We start from the raw sequence: 12,717 nt of genomic DNA on the forward strand, positions 1-12,717 counted from the left end.
CTCCTTCTCTCAGTAAAAGGTTAGCCCTGCTCTACCAGTCTATCTTGCAGGGTTTTGTCAGTCCCTCTAGTCCCCTTAGTCCCTCACCCTCCCCTGACCTTCAGCTGATCAGATTAGGACTGTGACTCCTAAACTGTGGGGCGCTGTGGGGGAGAGGAGATCGGAGTAAGACCCAGTCACTCACTGTAAGACAAACACTTCTGTCCTCACAAACGGCTTTCGCTTCCACACCCGGTCCGAGTCCCACTTTGCTGCGGCGGTAAAGGAAAACACACTTCTTGTTCTGTCTCTCTCTTGTTCCCCCTCTCTCTCCCTTGTTTCCTCTCTCTCTCTTTCTTGTTCTCTCTCCCTCTTTCTTGTTCTCTCTCTCTCTTACTTGTTCTCTCTCTCGTTCCCCCCTATCGCTCTCTCTCTCTCTCCTTCTCTCTCTCTCTCTCTCTCTCTCTCTCTCTCTCTCTCTCTCTCTCTCTCTCTCTCTCTCTCTCTCTCTCTCTCTCTCTCTCTCTCTCTCTCTCTCTCTCTCCTTCTCTCTCTCTCTCTCTCTCTCTCCCTCTTGCCTCTCTCTCTCTCTCTCTCTCTCTCTCTCTCTCTCTCTCTCTCTCTCTCTCTCTCTCTCTCTCTCTCTCTCTCTCTCTCTCTCTCTCTCTCTCTCTCCTTCTCTCAGTAAAAGGTTAGCCCTGCTCTACCAGTCTATCTTGCAGGGTTTTGTCAGTCCCTCTAGTCCCCTTAGTCCCTCACCCTCCCCTGACCTTCAGCTGATCAGATTAGGACTGTGACTCCTAAACTGTGGGGCGCTGTGGGGGAGAGGAGATCGGAGTAAGACCCAGTCACTCACTGTAAGACAAACACTTCTGTCCTCACAAACGGCTTTCGCTTCCACACCCGGTCCGAGTCCCACTTTGCTGCGGCGGTAAAGGAAAACACACTTCTGAAGATTTAATCTTAGGTCTAGTTCTGTGTTTAATATGATGGATGAGAGGATGGCGCTGCGATGCACGCTGATGTTTCGAGCGATGCTGGAAGTTATACGGCGGCTATATGGCAACGCCGCCAGCAGTGCTATTGGAAACGGCCCACTTAAGTTCAAATTAAGAGACGCAGCTTTGAACGCAAGGGGTCCTTCAAATGATCATAAAACCAAGAAAGTGCTTTGTTCATTGTGCAAAAAGTCTCAATGAAATTGTACCGCAGCAATGATGCTTTTCAAGATCATGTGAGGAATAAACATACACATTGGCCCGTCCATTGATTGGGCGATCTAAGAGCAACCAGTAAGGACAGATCCAAGGCCTTGTACAAGGAAATATCAATTTTGGCCAGGGGTGGCTCTCACAGGTATAAAAACACACCGATGGCTGTATGGATAGAGAATAGAGAGATAAAACAGACAATGAATGAATTCATATCATCTCTGTGTGTCTATTTGTTTTTGTGTGTGTGTGTGTAGGTGTGGAGACGCTCACGCGTGCGGCTAGCCACTGCGGCACGCTGCCGTACCAGCGGAGCAGCTACGGCCTGGGCTCCGCCCCCCTGTACACTGACTCCTACAGGGTCTCCCAGCAGGGGTTGGACGCAGAAACCCTCTTCTCGAGACACTCTGGACTGGGGGACCGGACCCCGTCCATCGACAGCATGCACAAAGATCCAAGGTACACACACACACACACACACACACACACACACACACACACACACACACACACACACACACACACACACACACAGACACACACAGCTGGTCGTCGGGTCATAAGCCAACCGTACGGCTACAAATCATATTAACCACCAAGACACACACACACACAAAACACAGCACACAGATCAGCCGACCAATAAGGGCCGCCCGGTGTGACAGCAAGTGTGAGGGCGCACGCACTCTCACTCCTCAAAGGTCTTTATGAACATGCACTCACACACATGTACACACACGCACACACACACATACACTCTCACTCACTCAGGCAAAAGTCTTTATGAACACACACAAACATATACACAGATGCACACACACTCACTCACACTCACTTACTCACTCACTCACTCTCGCAAAGGTTTTTATGAATAAATACACACACACATATAAACAGATGCCCTCGCACACACCCAGGGCATTCGTGGAGCATTACATTACAATACACTGTTCGACCTTATGACCCCAAACGTTGATCGTCTCCTCCCCTCTCTGAAGGGAGTTTGCGTGGCGCGACCCCGAGCTCCCGGAGGTGATCCACATGCTGCAGCACCACTTCCCCTCGGTCCAGGCCAACGCTGCCGCCTACCTGCAGCACCTGTGCTACGGGGACAACCGGACCAAACTGGAGGTGGGCTAGAGCAGTGTTTCCCAAACTGTTTTTCTGGGGACCCATTTTTTTTTTAGGATAAAATATTGCGGGCCAATTCACAATAGTACAGCGCTAACATGCATCTTGTTGAATAAATTTTCGATACCCAGGAGGAACTGAATAAAGAGTGTTTGAGCACTTGGAGAAGCCGCGGTCAAGGATGAGGCCGGCGTCATTGATGTGGTGGCGTATGCTGCCATCGTCGTTCAAAAGCCCAATTAAATCCATAACGGAGCCTTTGTGTCCAGGGCATCCATCTTGATTTGATGGTCATACTTTCACATCGTATCTGAATTGTTTTCATCAGCCTCCACCGAAAGGAAATCTGTGGTTTGTCTTCGAGTCTCCTCAGTTTGTTTTATATAACGTTGCTCATGAGTGATACCGCACGTTGACGGCCATTAAAGGCCTTCTGCGCAACTGAGCAACTTTGTGATAAGAAAACGACAATTGAGAAAATCCCGAGAATACAGTAAAGCCCTGCCTTTTAGTATATCCTCGTCATAACGATGAAGGGACACTGTCGGCGATGTGTGTGGACACGGGGAGCTCCATCTGGGCATCGGTTTAGATTATTATTATGCTTCCCGGACACTTGATGTATAACGCCACGGTGTGCGGGGCCTTTCATGTTCGATATCACCTATAATAACGCTCATACACAATAATGATGGTACTACATAGTTGGAGTGGGTCGTTACCACCGGGATAAAACACCCTCCACTTCCTTACTAGAAATATCCTAGTGTTTCGAATTCCAGCTGGATATGGGGGATCACATCCCATTGCATATCGTTATTTGCATATGTATGCTATAATACACCCTGACACATTATACCCCTCATAACAAAGTTGTAGCTTTTAATCGTTTTTATTGGCAAGTAGAAACAATATACCCTCATACTCAAAGATATAGATTAAAGCAATAGGAAGCAGGTTGGTGTCATATGGCTTTTTGGTGGCTGAAAGAATATTTACAAAGTAAAGCTGTGGGTTAGTGGTAGAGTTAGTCTTCAGTTTGTACGCAAAGTCCGTACTCCTTCCTTTCCTCAAGAAGAGTTTGATTACACTGCTGTACAGTTGATCGGTGCGTTTCAGTTCCAACAATCAGTCCCTTTCTATCGCCATGGAGGCTAATGCTGAAAGTCGAGTCTGTCGAGTCGTGTTTCTGGACTAAGTTTTAATTCGCTACAGGGAATCGCGTTATTCATTTATTCATTATTCGCTTTATTTTAGTTTGTGCCGGTAGCTATCGATGCTTTGCTGGCTCTGACTAGTACCTCTCTGACCATCCAATCAAAGGTTGTGAAAATGCCGACGTCACTGGACGCCTGCTAGATGGCCTAGGCGTTGCCAACTCGAAATCTGATTGGTTAAAGCTACAGAGTCATTGCCACTTACCTTAAGATACAGACGCTAGCACTATCGATTCTGAAGGCGTCAAGGCAGATTTCTTTGACCCTGGCAACACATGATGGCTGAAATATGATTGGATAAAAGCTCGAACTTGAACATACACGAGTGGAAGCAGCGCAACCAAGGGGAAAGCTATGAAATAATTTAATACATATTCATTTAAATAAATATGTTTAGATGTTGTTTAAAAACATGACGTCTTACCTGGGCGAGTGTCATGCGGAGTGTGCGCGTGAGTGTGTTCTAACCTGTGCGAGTGTCGATGGCGGAGCCGTTATGTTTACTGGCGAGTGTCGCTGCGGAATGTGCTTGTGTTCTTACCTGCGCGACGCGTGTGTTGATGGCGGAGCCATTATGTTTAATAACATAATGTCTTACCTGGGCGAGTGTCGCTGCAGTGTGTGCACGTGCGTCTGTGTTCTTACTTCTTACCTGCGTGTGTAGATTGCGGAGCCGTTATGTTTGAAAACATAAAGTCTTGGCTCGGCGAGCGTGTCGCTGCCTTTGTCTTGACGTGCTGTGTGTGCTTGTGCGTGCGCGTGTGTGTGTGTGTGTGTGCGTTTCCATGTATGTTTGTGCCCATGTGCGGAGTGTGTATTTGCATGCTTAAGGTGTATGTATGCGTTTGCGCGTGCTGTGTGTTTGTGAGCTGCAGGCTGCTTGGCACATGCACACATGAGTAACTTGAGTAACTGGTGTGACAGGCCTGCTATCATAGTAGGAAGATATATTTTTAGGTGTGAAGCAGTAAGCTGAATTCTTTGGTAGCTCTCCTCTGTATCGGGGGGGCTGGGGGGGGTCGGTTGAGTTGGTTCGTGAGGCTCGTTCCACTCGTTATTGCCCTTCACACCTTTCGCGGTGTGCGGTGAAAGGTTGAACACACAGATGGCCTGTTGCTGTACTCTACAACATGCTTGACATCTGGTGATAATGCTAACTAAACAGCGTACAACTGCCACGGTTGTAAACTATGTTTTCGTTGGTAAAGGGAAAAATATATATATGTATTGGATCAATCACTGAGTGACATCACGGTTGCCAGTAGTAATAAGTGTTGCAAATTCAGTCTAATCAAGTGTGTCCTCTTGGGTAAGATCTAGTGACTTTGCTAGAGATCTCTTACCCAGTATCTTTCTAAACGTTGCTTTTTTTTTTATTGCATTCTAAATGTAATAGTTTCTTCAATCCTGTAGTAAAATGACTGAACACTAGTGCTTTTTTAATTGACTATGCCATTTTCTAGTCCATATAAAATAAAATAATTGGCTTATGTGTGATTTACTTTGGCTTACCAATAAGTACCTAGGCTTTTTATAACAGTAATAATGTGTTACGTTGCTGAATAAGTAGCCTTCAAATAAGTGTGTGATGTGAGGGTTTTATGCGTTTAATTATGCTAGGCCACAAGGCGGTTGTCTAATATCAAAGTATCAAATATATAGGTTAACATGTTTTTATATAAACATGTAGTTGGCCCTATAGTCTGGAAAGGTCAACTTTCTGTGAGATGAATGTCACTTGGAATAAGTACCTGAAAGGGCAATTTCTTCAAATAAGTAATAATCTAGTCTGCTATAGATGACATTTGCAGTCTTATAGTAAACCCACATCTTTGCGACCCCAGCTGGAGAAACCAGCAACTGCGGCCTTGAAGTGACAGTGGGGTTAATTTGACAGCGGATAAAGCCGCGAAAATGCTTTTAACCTTGTTTTCCAGTAAAATGTCTCAATTTTAAGAATACATGCGTGTTAACAAGAAATATAGACAAAAGTCCTAAAAGGGTGATGCTGAAACTTGCGTGAGAGTTGAAATCATCTTTTTATATTTACTAGCGGCCAAAATGCTCCCCATCCACCCCACAGTGGTTCCTGTGTTAAATCAGGAACAGCGATTCCACCATGAACAGTGGGATCACTGGCGAGAAGAAGATCCCACGTTTGTGTACGTGTGCTAAAGAGTGGAAGGCATTCCAAAGTTTTGGAATGGTACCTTTATTTAACGTGATGCCTGCCAACCCCCCTTCTGTCGTCGTTCAGACGGCTAGAACGGCCATCTGTCTCGCATGGGTCTTAAAATAAATGTCCTGCCAAATGTACTGCTTGGACTGCTCTTTGCACTGCCTCCAATGGAGTGAATAACCGCCCGCTCTCACACTGATAGAGCCAAGGTACGCTCCTATTGCAGGGAAGTTTGTGTTACTATCACTCTTTGCCGTTTGTAGAGACGGAGTTTCCTATATTTCAGATTCAGACTTCCGTACTGCGCCTCAATATAGTAAATAATAATAAAAACTGAGGATAGAATAAAATACGAGTAAGAATGTTAAGTAAAGTCAAGGCTACATAGGCACATGCACAGAGGGGTGGGCCTCAATGGCCCATACCACTCCTCCTATGAGTGGCCAGGGCCAAAGAGAGCAGCCCTGATTGGCTGCTCTCTAGACTGAAATCATACATAATATTCGTTATACTAAAGGTTATTTAAGTCTGGGCGTGAATCGTCAGGGACCTCACAATACGATATTACCCAGATTACTGAGGGCTGATACTGCTATAACATTTTCTTTCAGGGCATTTGTCAGATTATTTTATCCACATTTCTCTCGCTCTCCTACAACACCAACAGCAGTGTCAACCACGCAAGGCGTCTGGAGCAGTCAGGGTTAAGCTTCTTACCCAGGCACACCTCTACACTCTCGCCTGGAGCAGCCGGGGATCGAACTAGCATCCTTCAGTTTCAAGTCAACCCGCTCTACCTCTTGAGCTAAGCCGACCCCTGAATCAAATATGCGGTTTCTTCTTTGAGTCGTAAAACATTTAGGTACAGGTTCTGGTTTCTACTGCAACGTTCATTTGAAAAATGAACACAACATAGTGTGGATACACCTCAGGCATTTGTAAATCCTCTCGCAGGTGAAAGGACGCAGAGTCCCATCCGTGAGAGATAAAAGAGAGGCAAGATGAAAAGCCCATGAAGGCGACAGAGACGCTATCCCAACCCGGCGTTGCCAGATAAAAGCGCTTTGCCCGAAGCCAAGGACATCATTCATGGCAGAACCAATGTGAAATGTAACTGTGTCCTGTCTATATGTTTTATATAGCCATATGATGTCTCTCAAATCAATATCTCTCCAATTGATTTTGAACGTAACTTCATCAATCGCGGATATTGTTTGCGTTTCGTCTGTCGTCTAACCCTAAATACAAACCAAATGTATGAAATATCTTTTAAACGTTCCAAATGAATCAATCAAATTGATTGATAGGCTTGAACTTTAAAGGTAAAACAATAAGTGTGTGTGTTGTTGTGTCGTGCACACATCCCCATGCATGGATATCTCAACTGCTGGAGTCTTTATCATTCATTATGTGATATCATTATAATAGGCCTTCATGTGTTGACATGTCCCTCAAACGAATGTTTCTCAAATGTTACAATCTATATAAAAAATAACTGACTGTGTGGGTTGTTGCGTCTGACACACGTCACGTTATGCGCAGGTGGGAGAGTTATCAACGCTTGCTTGTTATTATTCGTTTGTTCGTATAATTGAACGTTGGAACTCGGGGAAGTATGTTCGGAAAATTGTCAAATGTGGAAATGACACTAATCAGAAATAAATTGCTCTCGATGAGCCGCTGAGATTTCAAATCAGACAAGGGGTACTGTGGAACGTCGAACCGAATGCATCATCGTGATCTGCAACGATAAAATATAAAATATATAAAAATACCACCCGAAATGAATCAATCAAAGTTAAAAAGAGGCAGCTTGAGATTCATATAATGTCTGTCTACCTGTCTGTAAATAGCACTGTGATACTCATGGAATTAGCATTGTGGGTGTCCAAGAGAGGTGGTCGGCCCTCACACGTGCGTGTCTAAGGATCGCTGTGCGTCACACGTGGTTGAACTCTGGTACGTTTTAGCCCACCCACGGCGGTTTGGTGCACGGGCAGAGTATGGTTGATGCAAATAGACTATAGGTGAATCCATTAGCTGGTCAAAGACTAAGCATCTTTGGGTCATTGAAAAGCGCTATATAAAAATAATGAATTATTATTATAATTATTATTAGCTTCCACTGAGGTAAACACTGAATGTCTGGCTGAGTCGATGCCTCGAGTCAACTTGAACGACTACTTTCTGTACACATATTCTAGTAAGCAGTGTGTTTAGAAAGTACGTTTGTACGTTCGCCAGGTGAGATTTCTGTCCTCGTGTTCTGCAATGCTGTCTGTTGTAGCCAGTAGGCTACAATGTTTTCTAGGCAAGCCTTTTTGTACAAATATTCTAGAAAGCTGAGTGCATGTAGTTAGTATACTAATATGTTCACAAGATGAGTTTTTCTGAACACACATTCAAGCTAGCCGTATGTTTTGATGTTTTGTTCACCAGTTGAACCTCTCAGTATTTATACTGTTCTGGGACCAGTTCTCTGCTGTGATGGTCGACCAGGTGGTTCTGTCAGTGTTTATCTAATCTAATCTAAATCAGGTGCGTCACCTGGGCGGGATCCAGCTGCTCCTGGACCTGCTGGACCACAAGGTGTGCGAGGTGCAGAAGAGCGCCTGCGGGGCCCTCAGGAACCTGGTGTACGGCAAGGCCACCGACGACAACAAGGTCACCCTGCGCAACTGCGGCGGCGTGCCCGCCCTGCTGCGGCTCCTCCGCAAGACCACCGACAACGACGTCCGCGAGCTGGTCACTGGTAGGCCCCATCCCCCGCCCTCACACTTGCTGTCACACCGGGCGGCCCTGATTGGTCGGCTGATCTGTGTGCTGTGTTTTGTGTGTGTGTGTGTCTTGGTGGTTAATATGATTTGTAGCCGTACGGTTGGCTTATGACCCGACGACCAGCTGTGTGTGTGTGTGTCTCTGTCTTGTTGGCTTATTATGACCTGTTGGTTTGTGTGTGTGTGTGTGTGTGTGTGTGTGTGTGTGTGTGTGTGTGTGTGTGTGTGTGAGGGAAGCCTTCCAGAGGTGCTCAAGTAAACGGCTCCGTTCTGGCGTGTCCGTGCGTCTGTCCATCTGCGTCTGTCTGTCTGTCTTTCTGTCGGTCTCTGTTTCTGTCGACTCTTGCATCCCTGGTGTGTCTGTCTGTATGTCTGTCTGTCTCTCAGGGTTTCCCACAGAAAATGTGTTAGCTACGGGTGTGGGGTTTGCCGTCAGACTGATGGGGGGGGGGGGGGGGGGGGGGGGTTGGGGGGCTGCTGTCTGGCACTCAAAATAACATCTGAAACAAGAACAGCCAAAGAAGGCTGTAAAGTGCTGTGGGAAACCCTGTCTCTGTATCTGTCCATGTGTGCGTCCCGTGTCTGTCTGTCTGTCTCTTTACCGGCCCAAGCGTCCCCCCCTGGTGTGTCTGTCTGTCTGTCTCTGTATCTGTCCATGTGTGCGTCCTGTGTCTGTCTGTCTGTCTCTCCACCGGTCCATCGTGTGTCCGTATGTCTCCACATGGCGGGGCTTTATAGCGGGGGAGGTGTGTGAGAGAGGTGGCATGCGAAACGCACCGACGCACCCATCATCCCTCAACACAGATGCTCATGCTGTGGGGGGGGGGAAATACTGTGTCTGGAAATACTTCCCCACCATGTAGCACACGGCCGACAGTCGCCATGATTCGCGTTTGATTTACACCCTGTTTTACACCCCCCCCCAGGGACTCTTCTTCCTTTCTCCGTGACTCTAGTAGCCATGTAAACAATGGGGCTGCGTGGCGTTCACAAGCATTCCTTCTGTGGCGTTCCTCAAAAAGTTCGGTGGTTAGAGCGAAACTCACCTCAGTCCTGAGCCAGATCCTTTCTGGTCACCTTGAGTTGGACAGATAGGTTGATGTAGTTTGGGTGTAGTCTTGTTTAGCGTGTATGCTTGTCTCATGACTAGGGCTGGGTATCGTGGCCGATTTCCTAAATCGATTCGATTTCGATTCATAAGGTTCTGAATCGATTTATCACGATTCAATTAGATTCAATCTGATCTTAAATAATGAAAATGTCTCAAAAGTGCAATTTTGTAATTGCAAGTGAAAGTGTACTTGAACTAAAACATTCAATCACTGTGAATTGCATTAAGGCATTTTTTATTAAAGTGAAAAAAAAATATTAATGGTAAAAAATAAAAAAAATCTGCCCTATGAATCGATATTTCAAAATTTAGATGAAATCGATCCATAATCGGTTAAATCGATTTTTTAACCCTTCCCAACTCAGGACCCTAGTTAACTGGGACGTCATCCACCATTGTGCTCTCCAGGGAAATGTGTGTTGGGCACACGGCCCAGTCGGCCTTAATAGGACGAGAATAAATCGGTTCAAAGAGTTCAAAAGTGTAGGGATATGTTTGTATCTCTCATTCTTATAATCCCTTATTTCCCCCCCCCCTTTTGTATGCGTGTGACTTACTTTCTGTTCTCTCTCTCCATCTCTCTCTCTCTCCCATCTCTCTCTCTCTCACTCTCTCTCTCTCCATCTATCTTTTTCTCCATCTATCTATCTCTCCTTTCTTTCTTTCCATCTCTCGCTCCATCCTGCTCTCTCTCTATCTCCTTTCTTACTTTTTCACTATTTTTCTCTTACTTTCTTTTTCTCTCTCTTCCTTTATCTCTCTTTCTCTCTCTTTTTCTCTCGCTCTCTGTCTCTCTCTCTCTGTCTCTCTCTCTCTCCCTCTCTCTCTCTTTCTCTCGCTCTCTCCTTCTCTCTCTCTCTCTCTCTCTCTCTCTGTCTCTCTGTCTCTCTCTCTCTCTCTGTCTCTCTCTGTCTCTCTTTCTCTCGCTCTCTCCTTCTCTCTCTCTCTCTCTCTCTCTGTCTCTCTGTCTCTCTCTCTCTCTCTCTGTCTCTCTCCCTCTCTCTCTCTTTCTCTCGCTCTCTCCTTCTCTCTCTCTCTCTCTCTCTCTCTCTCTCTCTCTCTCTCTCTCTCTCTCTCTCCCTCCCCCCCACTCCCCTTGCCCCTCCCCCTCCCACAGGCGTGCTGTGGAACCTGTCGTCGTGCGACGCAGTCAAGATGACCATCGTGCGTGACGCACTGAGCATGCTCACCAACACCGTGGTCATCCCCCACTCCGGCTGGAGCAGCGGCGCCGTTCCGCAGCGTGACCACTCCTCCCACAAGCTCCACGCCTCCCTGCTGCTCCGCAACTCCACCGGCTGCCTCAGGTGAGCCCCCCCCCCAAACCGCTAGGCACACCGGGGGTCCATGCGCAAACACGATCTCGCAAGATCTCCTTCGCGAGATCTTTTCGCAATCAAGTGTAGTATTTATTCAGAAAAATACAAATGAACAGGCAAAAGCACGATATTTAAAAAAATACAAATGAGCAGGCAGAAGTGTGACATATTTTATTAAATAATAATATAGAGAAAAATACACTCATCTCTCCACTCCTCTCTCCTAGTAGTCTCTCCTCATCTCTCCACTCCTCTTTCCTAGTCGTCTCTCCTCATCTGTCCACTCCTCTCTCCTAGTCGTCTCTCCTCATCTCTCCAATCCTCTCTCCTAGTCGTCTCTCCTCAACCTTCCACTCCTCTCTCCTAGTCGTCTCTCCTCATCTCTCCACTCCTCTCTCCTAGTTGTCTCTCCTCCTCCATTCTCTCCTCACCTCCACTGTTCTCTCTCCACTCACCTCAACTCTCCCCTCCTCTCTCCTAGTCTTCACTTCCCTCCTCACCTCTCTCCCGTTCACGTCTGTTGATTCACAAGATCTTTTGTCAGACGGTTAAAGGTGACAAGGTGCTTTCACTAAGCCCCCATGCTGCTTTCTAAGTTTTTCTGACCCGGTTTTCAAGTTCATGACTTCAAGCCGGAGCCACCTGATAGAAGACAGGAAGAGGTATTCGTCTACTGGCGACGGTGAAGGAGTATATTGCCAACATCCCTCCCCGCCTCTCCTGTTCTCTCCTCTCCTCTCCTCATCTCTCCACTCCTCTCTCCTAGTCCTCTCTCCTCATCTCTCCTGTTACCTCCTCTCCTCTCCTCTCCTCTCCTCTCCTCTCCTCTCCTCTCCTCTCCTCTCCTCTCCTCTCCTCTCCTCTCCTCATCTCTCCCCTCCTTTCTCCTGTCTGCTCTCTGGACAATGAGGTTTTTAGATGGTCAATTTAACGTCATGAATATAATATTATCATAAATATAAAATATAAGTTAAACTTGTATACAAATATAAGTAAATCTAAAACTAATATAAAAAATGTATAAATATCAAAAGTACCAACAGTACACTTCCATTTAGTGGTGTAGCGTGTGTCTCCAAATCTACAGTTGTGTTTGCATCAGAATGATTAGACAAGCTATTAGCTAGTGTTATAAGCTATCCATGGATAGCTAAGCTATCAATTTATGTACTTTCTTTAAAGAAATAGACATTTAGAGCATTTAATATTATGTTTCGGTGTTAAAGGCTTTATCTGTTTGCCGAGACCCCAGGTTAAGTGTTGACATGGTGAGCGTCGAGATGTAAATCAACAATGATTTTGGTTGAACTCATCCACTCTCGTGGTTTACATGCGTCCTGAAATATGAAATTGTTGGTGAGATGTACTGACATACATCTTATTTCAAACGAGTGAAAGCAGCTTCCATAGCTGTATCTTTGTTACATCCAACACAACAAAAGTGCATCCAAAATGCCCTTGCTAGGTAGTTTCCACCAATAGAGCCTACAAACGAACAAATACATACAATTATTGATGAGTGTGTGTATATATATATATATATATATATATATATATATGTTTGTCTGTGTGTGGGTGTATTTGTGTGTGTGTGTGTGTTTTTATATATGGGTATACACATATAAGTACATTCATCTATATTTGTACATATGAGTATCTGATATGATAATGAGTGCAGACTCATTATCCATTCTGCTCGTCTGTAGCATCATGCTGCCAGCTCTAGTGAAATTGTGCATTCTTTCCTTGACTGCCTGAGCAGTTTTGTGCTGAAGACTGGTATTGGCTCAGAG

At 45.7% G+C, this 12,717-nt stretch overlaps 1 protein-coding gene across 2 annotated transcripts in view; it reads left to right on the forward strand.

The window, feature by feature from the left end:
* LOC115542492 (plakophilin-4) overlaps positions 1–12,717 on the forward strand; it is a 44,339-nt gene that overhangs the window by 17,560 nt on the left and 14,062 nt on the right. For both annotated transcript variants that reach the window (XM_030354768.1, XM_030354769.1), the window contains exons 9-12: positions 1,448–1,649; positions 2,189–2,321; positions 8,256–8,469; positions 10,723–10,912. In XM_030354768.1, coding sequence (XP_030210628.1) covers positions 1,448–1,649; positions 2,189–2,321; positions 8,256–8,469; positions 10,723–10,912 — 739 coding nt within the window. The remainder of the gene's footprint in view (positions 1–1,447; positions 1,650–2,188; positions 2,322–8,255; positions 8,470–10,722; positions 10,913–12,717) is intronic.

The sequence above is a fragment of the Gadus morhua genome, chromosome 4, assembly GCF_902167405.1.
Source record: "Gadus morhua chromosome 4, gadMor3.0, whole genome shotgun sequence".
Lineage (NCBI taxonomy): Eukaryota > Metazoa > Chordata > Actinopteri > Gadiformes > Gadidae > Gadus > Gadus morhua.